Raw genomic sequence first — 19,083 nt, forward strand, 5'->3', positions numbered from 1 at the left:
ACCGTCCAAACAAAAAATCCGGTGGTGCAAATCCCGTCCGGGTCCCCAAAAGGGGCTGCGCAGGTGCATCATGGTTTACATGAGTGGGGGGGGGATTTCCGCCATTATTGGTGCTAGCGGGGCACATAGGGGTATTTTTGGAATGGGGGCGACGAAAACAAGATAATGGACCTGGTCCCGACCCATCGGTCGCTTTTACAAGTTGGCCAGATCAGGATCTTCAAAAAAAGGGGTCGACCGACAAAAAAAAAAATTTTGCAGATTTCGATTGGTCTCAGCAAGACCTTTTCAACGAGGGGTCGGAAAGGGGGTCCAGGAGCCCGACTTCGTCTTTTAGTCACATCAGGATCTTAAAAAAAGGGGGTCGACTGACTGAAAATTTTACTTAAGTTTTGGATAGGTCTTGACAAGACCTCTTAAACGAGGGGTGGGAAAGGGGGGGTCCGGGAGCCCGCCTTCATGATTTTGGGGAAAAAGTGCGACGGACTCGTTTTGCGCTCCTGCTGTGCCTCTATTCAAGGAGTTGCAGTAGCATGGCAAATATGGGTATTTTCGGAATGAGGGCTAAGAGACGAAATGGGCATATTCTAAGGACAGTTGGAGTAAAAAGTGTAAGGTCTATTGCATTTTGTGAATAGAAGGGCGGGCCTAAGTCACGATGGTACATCGATAACTTTGCTTTACCCCTCAGGGGGTGTGTGATGCGAGCGGCCAAAGGGCCCCGGGCCTTCGACTGGCCAAGTTGGGTCTGATGCGAGGGCCAAAGGGCCCCGGGGAAAAGGGCCGCCGGCAGGCCAAGCTGGGCCGGCCCCTGTCGAACCGAGTTGCCGGCGCAGCGAACGGAGCTGGCAACTCGGTTCGACGGAAGGGCGGGTCCTAGCTTGTTTGTGGTATCGATACTTTCTGAGGGTGAGCTGCACAAAAAAAGCACTGTTTTTCCCTGCTTTTACTCGTTTTGAATTTGGCGGTCGACTCGTGGCGCTCTGAGAGGTGGCGCGCCGGAGGTTTTCGGAACTGCACGGAGGTTGGCCGGTGCGGCGTGACAAGTTTGTGATGGACACCTGGCTGCATTCCGATCTATTGTCTCCGACGCGTGTGCCCTCTCCTCTCCCCCCGCTGCAGTCGCCAGGATTCGGAGGCGAGGACCGGCAGCGCGCCCGGCCACTGGGGCAGCCCCACACGGCCCACTTCTCGGATGGGGGCAGGGAGGCGAGCATTCAATTTTCCTCTATTTGGATAAAGTTTTATACCGCCGAAACCGCAATGAAACAAGGAACACAGCTAAAACATGTTCGAATTCGAAAATTTGAAATTTGAAGAAAGAGTTCGTTGCTGCACGCCCGCAGAGAGCCACCTGTCAAGCCGTCTTTGTGCACTTTGACGAGGGTGACGGAGATCGTCTCGGCTGCCCCGGCATCTACACTGCCAAAACAGGCTGCGCCGACAATAAGGAAATGCACATGGAGGATAGAACTTTGTCACCTGGATTTGGTCCTCATTTTTTTTTGCAAGTAGCTGACAGTGGTGCTCTCTCTGGGGGAAAGTGCCACACTTTTAGCAAAGAAGATGAGATGGGAGTATTGACCAAAGCAGCCGCGGCTATACCCCGCGCGGGGGCCGGACCCGCGCGGCCCCAACGTTGCAACTCCGGGGGGTGATCCCGCGCCTTAACGGCCAATTTTGAGAAATTTGCTGTCCAAATCGCTGTTTCCATGGCAAAACTCGACTCGTCAAGGGAAAAGGAAGGGAGTGGGGGGAGCCGAGCCGGACCCGACCAATAGCTGAGCTCCTTTTCGGCTCTGTACAGCTTACCCCAAAAGATGAAAAAGCACGTTCGAAATGAAAAATACTTTGACTGCAGCTAGAAGAGATCCAACAATAGCATTGACGTTGGTTTCGAACGTGGCTATTTGGATCGGCCGGCCGGCTAGTGATTTTTTTAGAGAGTGTCCCGCACCGCTGCGTTGTTGTTCTAATTGGAATGAATTCAGCCATTTAACTGCGTACCTGGGCACATGCATCTGTGAATTATCTTTCCTTAATGTAGTTTAAGAGTCGCTTTAAGACTTTTAGTTTCTTTTTGTATAAGCTAGCTTATTCAAAAAGCTGGTCATGTAGCTGCTCCTTTTAGCGAGGTTTGATGGTACTTCAGTTTCAGTTAGCACCATGATCACTTCACTCCACCTCGCGACTTTCAGAGCTCATGTTCCTCGAACAAGACTCACCCGCGTTTCGAAACCATCCCTCTCGAGTTTATAAAGTTTGTCAAGCCAACCGTCGTGATGTTGCTACGTTGTGAGTGAGAACTATTACACAGAATTGAAGAAAACATAACTTGAGAACCGTAGCCTTTTGAAACAAGCCAAACAATTCAACGTCAGCAACAATGGAGGGGCAGTTTTAATGCGCGACTCCTCGTGTTTTCAGCTTCGCGATTTTCGCAAGGGCGCAGACGCCGACAAAATTGTTGCCAACCAGCGAAAACTAATTTACTGCCTTCTTTCTGCTACTAACATTTTAAAAATGGTGGACTTCAAAGATGTTCTATCGTCAGAACACTGTGGAATACATTAGCATTGGAATTTTTCAAATTTCCCGGCCAAGTTTCAATTTTGACGGGTGGCACATCGACCTCATTGGTACACTATCCCTTTTACACAACTGTATTGCTTTCCACACACTCCTACCCGAATTGACTTCGTGACTCCTAGGATTTCTTGAAATCGTATTTTAGGCTGAGCGATAGTGAAGCCTGTTACTCCAGTGGGGTTGAAAAGTTTTTCATGTCTGTCTGTCTGTCTGTGTGTGTGCACACTAAACTTCTTACGGATACATCCTATCTGTATTACGGACATTTTTGTGCAACTGCAAGTACGGATAGATTTTGCTTGTAATACGGATGAAATCATCCGTATTACAAAGTGTTTTACGTCCGTACCATACGGATATTTTCGTCTGTAGGTTACGGACACGAAAACCTTTGTATTACGGATAAAATCATCCGTATTACTACCAAAATCCATCCGTAGTTACGCTTGCACAAAACAGTCCGTATTGCGGATACATGGTGTCCGTAAGGAGTCTTGAGTGTGTGTCTGTGTGTCCGCACTACTCCTCGGCTCGGCCGATTCTGCTGAGATTTTGCAGGGTCATTGGGCATACCCGTGGCTCGCCACACACCAAAATTCAGCTTTCTATCTCAATACATGTGGTCATTGCAGCAAAAAAAAAAACACTTCAAATATGGCAAAAATAATAACTTTTTACCGATATATGTTTTCATGTTACGTTTTACATCATTTCATATGTTTTCGAGAGTGCTGAGAATGAAAAAAGAATCCATTTCAACATCCAACCCTGGTTCGAGACCTCATGGGACAAAAGTAAGCCAGACTGTAAGGGGAGTCAAACCACAAATGTCATGCAGTTCGAGCGAACCAATCACCCACGTACATGAAAGGGGGGTCCAGAACAATAGTTTGAACCGAATGCTGCTTTCATCCCTTGCAAAAAGGAAAATATATGGAAAATATGTGTACATATATGACTCCATATATGTTTCATGCATTGTCAATATAATTGTATCTTGCTCAATATATTGCAAATTATCTTGCGCCATACGTGGTTTATATATGGGGGTATAGTTTGGTGCCCGTTAATATATGATGCATATATTTCTCCATATAATATTATCTTCGCGAAATGTATGTTTCAATATCGGACACCGTGCCCGTCGTGGGATGGGGCAGGGTGAGGAGGGCAGACTTTTTAAGTAACTTTTCTTAAAATCTTGGCACTCGATGTTGAAAGGCGGCTATATTTCTCAACATGATTTTATCTTGTAAAATATATTGACGCCATATATTGAGCAGGGGCAAGGTTCTTTTCTATGCGTTTAAGTCTCCAAGAAATATTGAGAAATCCTGTTTAACAAGTTAACTGGAACTGTTCGGAAATTTTAAACGTCTTTTTTGGGTGTAGCGCGAAAAGTTCTTCTAGATGACCACGGTAGGATCAGGGGCAATCCACGTCAAACCATCATGGTCCAAAACGCACTTGCTCAGATCCGGCTCCCAATGTTTTCTATCATAGCCTACCACTCAAGGACTACTCATGTAAATTTTTTTGAGAAAATATGCAGAACTTTGGCCGTGGCGATCTTTTGAAATTTCAAAAAAATTTCAAAACTTTTTTTTTTAGTTTTTTAAAAATTGTGTCTTTAGGCGCTCAAATGGGTTGAAAACAGTAAATGGCAACATAATTAAGTGAGAAACAAGGTTGGGGCTCTCAGTCTTTGCCTAAGAGGGTGTTTTTGACTAAAAACAACGGTTTTTTGATTTCCCAAAATACGCCATCTTACTTTTTGACCATATTGGTATCAAAGGGCCCTAGGGGGGTACTCTAACTACCAGCCTAATATTGGGGACGGCAATCCATAAACACGAGAGATATTGTCAAAAAACTCTAAAAGTTATCTCAGTGGATCGTCAAAAATTGACTATTTGACGCCCATATTGCTCCCGTGCATTAAAATGTTGTCCTAGTGTCTGTCTTAACTCTCTGGAACCATTTCGAGGTGAAGGTCAGCATTACAAGAGTTGAGGCCTACGATTTCTCGCTGTGTAGTGCCTCAACTCTTGTAATGCTTACCTTCACCTCGAAATGGTTCCAGAGAGTTAAGACAGACACTAGGACAACATTTTAATGCACGGGAGCAATATGGGCGTCAAATAGTCAATTTTTGACGATCCACTAAGATAACTTTTAGAGTTTTTGGACAATATCTCTCGTGTTTATGGATTGCCGTCCCCAATATTTTGCTGGCAGTTAGAGTACCCCCCTAGGGCCCTTTGATACCAATATGGTCAAAAAGTAAGATGGCGTATTTTGGGAAATCAAAAAACCGTTGTTTTTAGTCAAAAACACCCTCTTAGGCAAAGACTGAGAGCCCCAACCTTGTTTCTCACTTAATTATGTTGCCATTTACTGTTTTCAACCCATTTGAGCGCCTAAAGACACAATTTTTAAAAAACTAAAAAAAAAAGTTTTGAAATTTTTTTGAAATTTCAAAAGATCGCCACGGCCAAAGTTCTGCATATTTTCCCAAAAAAATTTACATGAGTAGTCCTTGAGTGGTAGGCTATGATAGAAAACATTGGGAGCCGGATCTTGAGCAAGTGCGTTTTGGACCATGATGGTTTGACGTGGAATGCCCCACCACTATTGGATGTCCTCGCAAGGCGAAGTTTACATTCTTTGCTAATAGTAAAGGAAGTCTCTGCGTCGTCAGACTCCATGGTGTATTCACATTATTTATTGCCTACATATATAGAGTAATGTATGAAATTTATATATTTGCCACATATTTTCTATATCGGAAAAGTATCTTGCTAAATTATCTTTTCCACATATGTCGTCAATACATGTTGGGCCATATATTTTGTCCATAGTGCCCATACATTTTCCATTTTGCAAGGGATGTGGGATCAGGTCTCTTTGTGGGGCGATGTGTGGCGAAAGAATGTGCCGAAGGCAGACCAGCGCCGCACACTCAAGACTCCTTGCGGACACCATGTATCCGCAATAGTGCAAGCGTAATTACGGATGGATTTTGGTTGTAATACGGATGATTTTATCCGTAATACAAAGGTTTTCGTGTCCGTAACATACAGACGAAAATATCCGTATGGTACAGACGTAAAACTCTTTGTAATACGGATGATTTCATCCGTATTACAAGCAAAATCTATCCGTAATTGCAATTGCACAAAAATGTCCGTAATACAGATGGGATGTATCCGTAAGAAGTTTAGTGTGCAGTCCAAGGTAGGTGTAACGCCAGGCGTTTATTGTTGGAACTGACGCATAGCATCGCGAAGCCTGTAACGACAAGACACGGTCTGGCGTACACCTACCTTTTTTTTTTTTAAATTTTAAAGAAGTTTAGGAGCAGTCCTGCACATTGCATACAAATTGGACAATAAAACGTGGGCGGCAAAAAGCGCCTCTGAGAAGGCCAGTGTTGAAGAAAGAAAACAAATAATTAAGGAGATGTTTCAAGAACCTATAAAGCCCCAATCCGACTGACTCACTGACTCACTCACTCACTGACTCACTCACTCATAGAAATTTTTTGGGGTGAAGGAGTGGTCGTAGAGACTTGCGGTTTTTTCCATTCGTTTCCCAAAATTTTTAGGGGAAAATTGGGAAAAACCCCAAAAGTTGAAAATTCCTTACCGTTTCCGAGAAAACCTACTTTATCTACAAAAAAGGGGAACAAATTTCTCACCGTTTCCGAGCAAACCTACTCAATCTTAAAAAAAGGGACCGACCGACTAAAAATTTTTATTCGCCCCATCGGTGGGTCTGGTCGAGACATTTCCGAATCTGTGCCGCAATCCGGTCTCCGTCACTGGCAACATCCTAAAAACGATATAATAATATAAAAAAATAGGCCTAAATTCAACAAAATCCACTCAATCTTCAAAAAAGGGGACCGACCGACTGAAAATTTTTATTCGCCCCATCGGTAGGTCTGGTCGAGACATTTCCGAAACTGTGCCGCAATCGGGACCCCGTCACCGGCAACATCCTCAAAAACGATAAATAGGCCTAAATTCAAAAAAATCCACCCAATCTTAAAAAAAGGGGGACCGACCGACAAAAAATTTTTATTCGCCCCATCGGTAGGCCTGGTCGAGACATTTCCGAAACTGTGCCGCAATCGGGTCTCCGTCACCGGCAACATCTTCAAAAACGATTAAATAGGCCTAAATTCAACAAAATCCACTCAATCTTCAAAAAGGGGACCGACCGACTAAAATTTTTATGCGCCCCATCGGTAGGTCTGCTCGAGACTTTTCCCGAAACTGGCCGCAATCGGGTCTCCGTCACCGGCAACATCCTTAAAAACGATTAATGGGCCAAAATTCAAAAAAATCTACTCTATTTTAAAAAAAGGGGACCGACCGACTAAAAATTTTTATTCACCCCATGGTAGGTCTGGTCGAGACATTTCCGAAACTGTGTTGCAATCGGGTCTCCGTCACTGGCAACATCCTAAAAAAACGATTTAATGGGCCTAAATTCAACAAAATCCACTCAATCTTCAAAAAAGGGGGACCGACCGATTAAAATTTTTTATTCGCCCCATCGGTAGGTCTGGTCGTGACATTTCCGAAACTGCGCCGCAATCGGGTTCCCGTCACCGGCAACATCTTCAAAACGATGAAATGGGCCTAAACTGAACAAAAATACAACCGTTTCCAAGCAGTAAAAGCCATGTAATATATTGCGTCTTAAACCTGGCCGGAGAAATCTGTAGAAATCAGAAATGAAAGACCAAAAGAGGCCCATTAGTTTGGCCTTCGGTCACAAAACCATAATGACACAGATCTTATTCTTGTAAAAGCATCTTAAATTTTTTCCGGACCTTGAATGCCGTTGACTGCCACAGTAGCCAATACAATACAAGCTATCTATTTGGGCATAATAGTACCTTAAAAATTAATGGTCAAAAGCAGTTAAAAAGACCCTTCCAAAAAGCAGTACAGTTACTTCATAAGAAATTTTTCCCTTTTGGGCACCACGACTTACTAAAAATACTTCGGTACGCGCCCCACACATGCGGGGGTCTGGGGGCGGAGCCCCCAGCGAGCAGCGCGAGTCTCAATTCTACAGGACTACATGTCGATTTTGTCAAGCAAGGTCATGGTACCACCAACAATGATGGAAACACTGCGCGGCGGTTCTTCGAGAAGCCCGTAATTTCTGCTGAAATAACTGGTGTTAGCCGAGGGGTGGCCGACTTCGATGTTCCTCGTACATCGGTCAAATGTTCCGAAAAATGTTCCCTGATGTTCCCAATGTTCTCATGTTCCCAGTATTCCTCGATGTTCCCAAATGTTCCAAAATGTTCCTTAATGTTCCAAAATGTTCCTTAATGTTCCAAAATGTTCCTTAATGTTCCAAAGTGTTCCTTGTGTTCCTCTGGTTTATTACATCTTTTTTAGCCTGTCCCGTGTCAGGATGGTCGGATGCACACTCTCATTCGTAGTGCGAGACATCCGGTTGAAACTATGTCACGTTCGTTTGAGCATTGAGTCACATTCGTTTGGATGTGAATCGGCCAAAAATTCAAACGAATGTGACAATGCCACATTTTGTCACGTTCGTTTCAACGTGATGTCACGTACTTGGAATGAGAGTGCATGGTGTGTGTGTGTGTGTGTGTGTGTGCGCGTGCGTGCGTGCGTGCGCGTACGTACGTAAAAGGGGGAATTGCCGCGGTCCGATCTACTCCAAATTTGGTGTGTGTGGACGACCAAATGAACTATACCCTGAGACGGCTTTTTCGATCCGAGGCCCAGGGGCACTGCTGCAGGTCCGTCATGGTCTACGGGGCAAAGTAGGATCCCCTTACAAAACTAGAATAGCAAAAAAGGGGTGTTTTTGGAAACAGGGCAAGGTCAACCGGTCCATTTTGAGTCAATCGAAGAAGTTTGGACCCAGGTTCGACTTTAGGTGGGGTCAAATACGACAAAAGCATTAAGTTTATTTAACAAGTTCTGTGAAAGGTCTGATAACGAAAATCACATCTCTTTTTACCGCAGACCTAGGTTCGAGTCGGGGGTGTCAAAATCGGTGAAAATATAATCTTAATTTGAATTTAACAGTGTTTCACATGTTTTCGGGTCCGCTGATGACGAAAATGACATCATTTTTGACCTCAGACCGAGTTCTGGGTTCCCCAGTTGAGTCAAATGCAACCAGAGTGACTCACGCTTGTCTCACGCTTGCAAGTGTGAGACACCGATGTCTCCTACTCACACTTGCAAGCGTATGACCCGTAGCATTTGTACCAGGGACAACCATACCAGCTTGCAAGTGCGAGACGAATAGTTCACGCTTAGTAGTGTCAGACTATTCGACACAAGTTTGGCTTAGAAGACAGAATTCGATAGCGATATCAAGTAGAATCTATTCTTTGCATTGCATTCGACAGCAATGGAGGTACTCTGGAGATGTTCCCTTAATATTCTCAGATGTTCACAGATGTTCCTTGATGTTCCTTGATGTTCCCGAATGTTCCCAAATGTTCCAACATATTTCCAGATAATTCCAAATGTTCCCCGATGTTCCTGATGTTTCCGATGTTCCCTCTATTCCGAGATGTTCTGAAATGTTCCCAAAATTGTAACATGTTCCAACATGTTCCGTCCGGAACATGTTCCTCGTACAGAAATTTCTGGAGTCGGCCACCCCTCGGTGTTAGCCTTGATCTTACATCCAGGCTTGGCCTTATATCTAAGGTGTTCAATGCTTTGTTTTAAAAATGGTGTATTTTCCAATTCTTGATGTTACGTTTTTTAACTTGATTTTTTTTGGCAGGTGCTCTGTTGTGGCCGTAAGCTTAATTTGTGTGAATTCAAACGCTACTGCTATGAGACGGCCGAAGTGTTCGTGAGGGAGTACCCATGCTATTACATGCCCCAATCACTGCTCAAAAGTGCTGATCCATGGAGCAGATATCTTGGCAGAGTTCCCGCTCCCTGTAGGGGTGTTCACTGAAGAGGCGCAGGAAGCGAGGAACAAGGACCGCGGCAAGGCACGAGAAGAGTACGCTCGTAAAACGTCCAGGTACGTTGAGCACTGAGAACCCAAATGCTATGACTGTAGCGTCAGTTGGTGCAATGCAAAAGCATTGCACATGAAGTGCAATGCCTCCCGATTCCCATGCATCAGCATAGGGCCTTTTCGAGACGCACAGCACGTAAGGTGCAGTATGGCTGTCGCATTGCACTTATGGTGCAATATCTCAGCCTCCCGCGTCGGTGTGCTCCGCGCCCTGCTCGTGGACGCCAGGCTCCGCGCGCTCAACCGGGTGCAGCGCGTGCAGTACTGCAACACCTACGTGCTGCCCCTGCTCTGGCACCTCGCCGCCGTCGCGCCGCTGCCTGCCAAGTACTGCGGCATGGTCCGGAAGGCTCTGGGGAAGTTCCCCTGGGCCACCAAGCCCGTCCGCGTCACGTTCGACGTCATGGTGCAGCCCAGGGAGCGCGGCGGCCTCGGACTCCAGGACCCTGCGGAGCTCGGAGGGACACCGGTTTTCGAAGTGTGAAGGAAGTAACAACTAAGTTTGTTACCGTCGCGGTGACAAACCCCGGCGAGACCACCGTTTTCCTGTTAGCGGTGTGCCAGCAAGCCTACGGGCGGTACGGAAGTCCCCTCGGCGGCAAAGGCCCCCACTCCAAAAAACGATTAAGGGAGCCCTGCCATCGCAGGGAGGGCCTGCCTCGGAGAGTCCACCGTAGGAGAGTACAGAGAAATCCCGATAAAGTCGTGTTTGAGTCAACGGGCGCGGCGCGCGGCCAGAAAGCTGAAAAGGGTTTTGCAAGAAGTAGGAGTGATCGATCTGCAACGGAGAGGCTTCAAAAGCGGCCGAAGAACTGCCAGGGAACTGGTTTGCGTCCAGCCCTCTGCGGAAACTACAGTACAGAGACCCGTATGGCGCGATCAACAAAGGGGAAATGCCCAAGAATCTCATCCGACTAGCGGCTGCCAGGTGGCTAGCGTGGGGGAAAGCCGTTGAGGTCACGGTTGATCAACATCTGGAGTTAGCATTTCTACTACCTTTTCCTTTTATTCTGAAAAAAATAAAAATAATTACCAAAGTTATCTTTGATCTCTCTTGACAGTTAAGGGCCCTGGACATCCTAGTAAACTACCGCCTCCCCCCATCGCTCAATTAGCTTCGAAGAGGAAGTGTACATATGCCGGTCAAGGGGCTCAGAAGGAAGCAGTCGTATGCTCACTGTGGGGGTCCCTAGATGGGAACAATTTCTGCCCCTCTTTGTGATTCACTGTAAATCCAATGGCAGTACTTTTGGTACCTTTTTTGGCGATACAATCAAGTATCGCCAATAAACGACCTTACGGAAAAGTATTGCCTTCAAAACGACGATACACAAAAGTATCGCCAAAATTTGGCGATACTTCGAAGTATTGCCACAATTTGGCAGTAAACGTTGATCAAATCAAGGGGACAAGTTCTTAGGTAAATGCCGTGGTTGTGGCAATCCACAAAGTATCCCCAAAATTTTGGCGATACTTTTTGTATGCCGTTCTGAAGGCAATACTTTTCCGTAAGGCCGTTTATTGGCGATACACAATTGTATCGCCGAAAAATGTACTTAAGTATCGCCTTTGCATTTGCAGTGTTGTGATTGCCCGTATTTATTCCGTGAATTCTGGGCAGGTTAGGTGAAACCAGAGTGATAATTCGAACACCACTTAATTAGCTTCTCTGAAGCACAACAATTTATTATCGGCCTCCCTTTTCGAGTGACGGTGGTGCCCCCGGCTCCCCCATTTCTTAACCCGATCCTCTCCGTCAAACCAGAACATGGCGTGAGAACATGATTCTTTTTACCAATTTTGTAGGAATTGTGTCATGCAAGTTTGCCTAGTGCCAACGCATCAAACCGTTCATTCACTAAATTGCTCACCCTCACGCGCCACAGTTTCAGGCGGCAACGATGGCAACGAACAGTGGCATCAATGGGCTGAGGATGGGCGTAAGCTTCCGATGCCGGCGGTCAGGAAGAAGCTACTGAGACTCAAGAGAAAAGGGATTGTGCGGAAAAAGAAGAAAATCTCTTGTCTTCAGCAACTAAAGGCAAAAAAGAAGCCAATGAAGGCAAAAAAGAAATTCGCCATCCCTAAGCGACAGCAGCAGCTCGGGAGGTAAGTTTAAAAAGAAAGTCACCTGAGCGACCTAGGCAACCCGTCATCTTTATTAATTTTTCGTTTCCGCAACGACCAGATTGCAGGGCCAACCAGGAGCCGGTAGTGGTGCTGGAAAGACTAAACGTCGGAGCCTTGCCCAGGACTATCCCACCGTCGCCGCTGGAAGAGCTGAACAACCTAGTTCCCAAACCGGGGGAGTTCCCTAACCGAGGGGCAAGTCACACGTTTGTCTAACTTGTTGCACACTGTTAGGTCGGAGTTAGTGGCCTGACTAAGGTAAAGGGGGGCGGCTGGTCTGACTAAGGCGACATCCTTAGTCAGGCCGGAGGCTACCTGACCCCGGCTACCTGCCTATTCATCGCAGGCCCTATCCCCTCGTTACGGCATGACGGCTGGCGACAGGTTTAGCTAGGCCACTAAGGTCCCCCTCCACCTGGGCACTGTGGCGCCGTGGTGTCTGGCCGGCACGTCGCTGCACAGCGTGGCTAAGGAGGAGGGGGGAAGGGGGAGGGGGAGTCGTGACGGGAAAACCCCCGGGAAAATACGGACGCTGTGCGTCGTGAAGCGTGGCTGTGTGTTTTGCTGGTAACATTTTGCGGACATGGAAACCGACCACAAATCTGAAGAAATTCGGTTAGTACAATCGCGAGGTGCTATTTGGGACATTCCACGTGAATCCAACGACGGTTTGGAATCGAGGTCGTCGGATTTCGACCTAAGTGGTATCAATCGATTCGGTATCGGCCCCTGACTCACCATGTAAATTTTTTTGAAAAAATTTTGAACGGTTTAGTATTTGCACCAGTTTTATGGTTTTAAAAGTTTAAAAATAGTAAAAACAAAATTTTTTTTCAAAATTTTTTTTAGGTGTTCTTTGGGGTTTAGGAATGAGGGAAAAGCATTAAAAGCTGTTTGAGAACCATCTGGGAGGTTTTGAAAATGTGCTCAAAATAAAATAAATTTGTTTAAAGTAGTAGATACTAGTAGTAGATACTTTAAACAAATTTATTTTATTTTGAGCACATTTTCACTCATAGATCTCGACTAACCTGAGACATAGAGTTTTGAAGTGGACAAAAGTTTAATGACAACTCACTATTTAAGGATGGCAAGATTCAGAAATTCTTAATGGAAAGAGTAATCAAGTTGAAACATGGGCTGTACTACATTAAGTCCCGTTCGAAACTCCGTGTCTCAGGTTAGTTAGGCGCATGAGGAAACGACAAAAAAACAGTCAATTAAAGGGAAAAATATGCCGCAATTAGACATGTTATAGACTCCAGAAGAAAAAATTGTGGCGGGCCATCCAAACCCTCTTAAGGGGAGGTTCTGGTGAAAATGCTATTTTCTCCTAAATAGGTCCCACTGTGAAAATTTGTTAAAAATTTGATGTCTCATTAAGTATTTATTGAAATTTTTCATTGGGGAGGCACATTCTATGCCCTGAATCCAGTCGCAGAGCCTTTTTCTCCCATTTAGGCTATAACTTTAAAAAATCTTCTTGCGCATACTTTTTTGTCGTAAAAGGTTGGCTTAAAATTTTCACTTCTTCGTTCTTTTTTTAAAAATGCCGGCATGCCCATCTCAAAATGTCAATTGCATTTTCATTCGTAAGCTTTCTAACCAAGCATTTCACTAAAATTGATCAAAAATGTACAAAATAAACAAATTTTAGGGACTTTTCAGCTTAAAAAGCTAATAATTAATGATATAATGGAAGTTTTGAGCTATGCATGCCGGAATCCTTTGAAAATGAGTCGAAGAAGTGAAAAATGTCAAGGTCAACCTTTTACGACAAAATAGTATGCGAAAGGGAGATTTTTAAGATACAGCGAAAATAGGCTAAAAAAACTCTTCGACTGGGTTTACAGCCTGGCATGTGCCTTCAAAAGTCAAATTTTAGTCTCCCCCAAAGAAAAATTTTTTATTCCAAACAAATTATGACTGTAGGATCCATTTGGAAAATGGCAAGATTTTCACCAGAACCTCCCCTTAAGGAAGTATGCACCAATAGTAGAGGAAAAGAAAAAAAGAGTTTGGCCAAAATCCATGATGACGTATTTTCAGAACGGTGAAATTTGTCAAATTTGCACCAAAATTCACCATTTTCACTACCCTTAAAACCTCCCAGACGGTTCTCAAACAACTTTTAATGCTTTTCCCTCATTCCTAAACCCTAAAGAACACCTAAAAAAATTTTGAAAATTTTTTTTTGTTTTTACTATTTTTAAACTTTTAAAACCATAAAACTGGTGCAAAAACTAAACCGTTCAAAATTTTTTCAAAAAAAATTACATGGTGAGTCAGGGGACGATACCGAATCGATTGATACCACTTAGGTCGAAATCCGCGGACCTCGATTCCAAACCGTCGTTGGATTCACGTGGAATGTCCCATTTGCCAGTCTCAAATGCATGTGCTCGAGGTGTGGATCATTACTGAAAGTGTCCACACCTGGAAGTGTGGAGTCCTCCACACTTGTTTTGACAGCATGCCAGCCATCCTTGCGTTAGTTTTATTTTTCTTTCCATCTGTGCAGAAGGGACCTTTCTTCCTTGTTTTCACAACTTTTCCACTGCACTGCATAGTTGAAGTTACCCTTGCTTGGTTGGAGAGAGCCTTATTGCTGTTTCCCTGACATTCTCAAGGGACCTCTCATTAAAGGACTAATATTATATACACGCAGCGTTTAAATAATAAAATTGGACTTTATGTACACGCAGCGTGCACATAATAGAAAAAAAATTATTGACACGGAGGATTTTTCCCCTCAGACGTCCACCGACGGTGGCCATGTGGGACAAAATTTTCCTGCGTGCAAAAATATTTTGGCTTTTTTTTAAACGCTGCGTGTCTCCAAGGCCCCAAAAAAATTATTGGCACGCAGGATTGTAAAAAGTCTTCCGACCGGCGACTGAGTCCGGCACGGCGGCTTGGTGGGTGAGTGGGTCCGTGCTTGCACGGGAATTTTTTGGCCCGGGTTCGAGACTCGCCTTCTTCTCAAAAAATTTCTGCGTGTCAATAATGAAAACCGGTGTTCTTTCAACGCTGCGTGTTTATAATAAATTCACATGTTATTTACACGCAGCGTGTCTGCAATTCCAGTTTTATTATTTACACGCAGGAAAAGTTTTGCTGCGTGCAAATAATATTTTGGCTTTTATTTAAACGCTGCGTGTCTCCAAGACCCCAAAAAAATAATTGGCACGCAGAATTGTAAAAAGTCTTCCGACCGGCGACTGAGTCCGGCATGGCGGCTTGATGGATGAGTGGGTCCGTGCTTGTACGGGAATTTTTTGGCCCGGGTTCGAGACTTCGCCTTTTTCTCAAAAAATTTCTGCGTGTAAATAATAAAACTGGGTCTTGCAGACACGCTGCGTGAAAATTTACATGTGAATTTATTATAAACACGCAGCGTTGAATGAAACAACACCGGTTTTCATTAGTGACACGCAGAATTTTTTTGGAAAAAGACGAAGTCTCAAACCCCGGGGCCAAAAAATTCCCGTACAAGCACGGACCCACTCATCCACCAAGCCGCCTTGCTGGACTCAGTCGCCGGTCGGAAGACTTTTCACAATCCTGCGTGCCAATAATTTTTTGGTGTCTTGGAGACACGCAGCGTTTAAATAAAAGCCAAAATATTATTTGCACGCAGCAAAACCTTTCCTGCGTGTAAATAATAAAACGGGGCCCTTGGGAGACACGCTGCGTGAAAATAAGATGTATATATATTATATACACGCTGCGTGCATATAAGACCCATTTTTATTATTTAAACGCTGCGTGTCTATAATGACTCCGTTTTGGATAACTTTTACATTTTACTGCTGTTTGTTGCACTTATTCCCTTGTGTCTATTAACTTTAATATATTTGCAGGAGACCCTTGGATGTTAAACGATCTCGTGCAGAACAAGAGCTGCAAGAGGACGAGCCAGGTGGATTCCAATTCGCACCCCTGCCCAAGAGGAAGGCCCTTCCACAACCGACTCCAAAGGTCGAGGAAATTGATCCAGCCATCGTGAAGAGGTAAGAGAGTTGCAGTTGTGCATCACATTGAAATACGTTTGCTATTTCTGCAAAGCGTAACAAGGGCACCTCTTTCCACCAGGGAGGAGCGTAGGATGAGGAAAAAGGCTGCTCACTTACTGAAAATCCCCAGCGGTGTCTGGGTCTCGAATGCAGAGGTTGACAAGGCTTTGAATGCAATGGGGTACAAGGAAACAAGGAAGAAGTACCAAAGCCCTGTCCCTGACCCAGACCGCCCCATCACTCCACCACATTGGTGGGATCCGGGCTGGCGCAGCCCAGACAAACAAGTAGATGCAGAACCCGAGGCGCCAGAGGTGCCTCCACCCAAACTGTCTACAGAATCCAGAGAAGAAAGGATGCAGAGGTGTCGTCAAATGTAATGTGATTTTTCATCATAATTTATTAACAACACAATTGATTGTAGCTAGTCTCGTCATTTATTTATTCAATTACTTTCTCCAAAAGTTCACAATAGTTTACAATACTTCAAAGTGGTTCACAATAAAGGTATAAAAATAAGTTGCTTATCACATTATACCCATGTTCCCCTTTGCACAAGCATATTGTGTACAAAAACTACTCGATGGCTGAGAAAAAAATTAAGGACATGAAAGGAACTGAGCTACAATTAAATTATGAGGAGAGAAGAATGGTATTTGGGCTAATGGGCTGTTACTGCATTAAAGAAATTAAACCAACTGAAGACAAAACCATCTGCTCGCAATGAGGCTAAGTTTAAAATTAATTAATAAATGAATTAATTCACAAGTGTGCTTACTCCATGTGTGAAATCCGCACCTACAAACCAAAATAAATGCGTCAGTCGAGTGCTCTCCACTTTTGTGGATACTTGTGAGTGTAATCTTCATCCTCGTAGTCTGAAGAATAAGTTGATTGACTGCTGTCACTGGCCACATGTTCCCTGACGGAGGGGTTTGGATTGTAGAGGAAATGGCCACGAAGAACAATAGCTGTACTCTGCCCGTTGCCAACAAGCTAGGGCCCGCCCTTCCGTCGAACCGAGTTGCCAGCTCCGCTTCGCTGCGCCGGCAACTTGGTTCGACAGGGGGCCGGCCCAGCTTGGCCTGCCGGCGGCCTTTTCTCGGGCCTTCGGCCCTCGCATCAGACCCAACTTGGCCAGTCGAAGGCCCGGGCCTTCGGCCCGCTTGCATCACACACACCGTGAGCGGGTAAAGCAAAGTTATCGATGTACCATCGTGACTTAGGCCCGCCCTTCTATTCACAATATGCAATAGCCCCTTTCACTTTTTACCCCAAATGTCCTTAGAATATGCCCATTTCATTTGTCTCTTCGCCCTCATTCCGAAAATACCCCTATTTGCCATGCTACTGCAACTCCTTGCAATAAAGGGACAGCAGGAGCGCAAAACGAGTCCGTCGCACTTTTTCCTAACTCATGAAGGCGGGCTCCTGGACCCCCCCTTTCCCACCTCGTTGAAGAGGTCTTGCCAAGACCTATCGAAAACTTAAGTAAAAATTTCAGTCGGTCGACCCCCTTTTTTCAAGATCCTGATGTGACTAATAGACGAAGTCGGGCTCCTGGACCCCCTTTCCGACCCCCCGTTGAAAAGGTCTTGCTGAGACCAATCGAAATCTGCAATAAATTTTTTTTGTCGGCGACCCCCCTTTTTTTAAGATCCTGATCTGGCCAACTTGTAAAAGCGGCCGATGGGGTCGGGACCAGGTCCATTCATCTTGTCTCGTCGCCCGATTCCAAAATACCCCTATTTGCCCTGCTAGCACCAATAAGGCGGAAATCCCCCCCCCGCTCATGTAAAACCCTGATGCACCTGCAGCAGCCCTTGTGCGACCCGGACGGGATTTGCACCACCGGATTATTTGTTTGGACGGTACTCCTGAAGTACCCTCCAAATCTGGTTACTCTACTCAACTCCTTCCTTGTACACAGACGCCAACAAAAACAACAACAAAACAACAACAAAACAGACACAAAGGCAAAAGCATAGGCCCCCCCCTATTTTTTGAATAGAAAGGGGGGGCCAAAAAAAGGGGCCCTTTACTTTCTGCCCTGCAAAGGAAAGTAACGGCGTGGCACATTGCACATAATATCCTTATGTATATGGACACAAGCAGAAAGGTACTCACTGTAGAAAATAGCCGCGTTCAGATTCATATGGAATATGGTGCCTCTATGTCAACTAGCTTCCCAAAAACATCTGTCACAACACCAAAACATAAAACCAAACAAATGAGGACACCAAAAATACATGACACTAAAATAATATTTACAGCGCCGATCCCATGCTACTTATTTGTCATGAGCGAGTCATCAAACGCAAAATACCCAATTACTGAGGCAGTCATGTCGGTTGGAGGTTAACACTGTGAACTTAACTCGTCATTTGCATCTGAAAGCAGGAGCACCAGTGGCCGCATCCTGCCGCAACACGTCTGTGGTCTTAAACATGGGAATTTGTAAGGAAGCATTTCAAGGAATGCCTATTATTTATCCGGGGAAACGAAAAGACTGCAGGTCTGCTACAAAACAATAACAGAAGCAGAAGACGTCATAAACAGCTGACGCCGACAGCTGATTGCGCGGCGGGGAGGAAGAACAAAAGCTCCACTCCTCTTCAAACCCTGGATAATCTAGAAAGCGTTCACAGCCATGGACCGACCTTTGCAGGTAAGATCATGAAATTTAGATTTCACTCTTGTCTTGCCTTGCCTTCTTGCCAGGTCCAGCTCAGCCACAACAAGTAAGTCCCTGCCTAGTGTATCGCCCCTCTGGCACCCCTTTTGGCACCTTCCACAGTGCACTTGTGTGTTTCAGTGGTAGCAATCCGTGCAAGTTTAAGGTTAGGTGTCGTTGCGTCTGGGGCTGTGATTTGTGTTAGAATGTGACTGTTTGAATGCGATGTCACTCTCTTTGCTGGCTTCTCCTGGCTGTTTTGGGGCGCTTTATAGGAAATCTCATCGCAATGAAACACGTGTAGCCCTGTCCCACGCCTCCCGTCCCACGCCCACGTCCCCTATGCCTCCCTTGACATGACCTGTTGACCATTGATGAAGAATAACGTCTAATAATCGGTCCCTGGTTAACTGGCATTATGTGTAGGGTCTGTCACATCTGTTGCTGAAAAATAGGTCAAAACTCGGTGGCCTATGATCCCAGGTCGTTTACAGATGGCTAAATGCACATTTTCGACTCTCTCGAAATTAATCAATTTTCGATGTCCCCATCGACATCGCCAGATTCTCGATGGTATCGACATCGAATCGACATCATATCGAACTTTCATTCTCGGCTGGGTAGTCT

General features: G+C 45.2%; 1 protein-coding gene across 1 annotated transcript; it reads left to right on the forward strand.

Moving 5' to 3' along the window:
* Window positions 1–12,290: 12,290 nt before the first annotated feature.
* Window positions 12,291–16,285, forward strand: LOC117648306. Its single transcript, XM_034390767.1, has 3 exons — window positions 12,291–12,381; window positions 15,630–15,779; window positions 15,862–16,285. The coding sequence occupies exons 1-3, from the start codon at window positions 12,350–12,352 to the stop codon at window positions 16,160–16,162; spliced, it is 483 nt and encodes a 160-aa protein (XP_034246658.1). The 5' UTR covers window positions 12,291–12,349; the 3' UTR covers window positions 16,163–16,285.
* The last annotated feature ends 2,798 nt before the right edge of the window (window positions 16,286–19,083 follow it).

The sequence above is a fragment of the Thrips palmi genome, unplaced genomic scaffold (assembly GCF_012932325.1).
Source record: "Thrips palmi isolate BJ-2018 unplaced genomic scaffold, TpBJ-2018v1 HiC_scaffold_3, whole genome shotgun sequence".
Lineage (NCBI taxonomy): Eukaryota > Metazoa > Arthropoda > Insecta > Thysanoptera > Thripidae > Thrips > Thrips palmi.

What these genes read in the sequence shown, in the direction of transcription:
- LOC117648306 (XM_034390767.1), top strand. Translation starts at nt 12,350, where the DNA reads ATGGAAACCGACCACAAATCTGAAGAAATTCG. An exon ending in CACAAATCTGAAGAAATTCG is followed by an intron (nt 12,382 to 15,629) that starts GTTAGTACAATC and finishes ATATATTTGCAG; the next exon opens with GAGACCCTTGGATGTTAAAC. An exon ending in GATCCAGCCATCGTGAAGAG is followed by an intron (nt 15,780 to 15,861) that starts GTAAGAGAGTTG and finishes TCTTTCCACCAG; the next exon opens with GGAGGAGCGTAGGATGAGGA.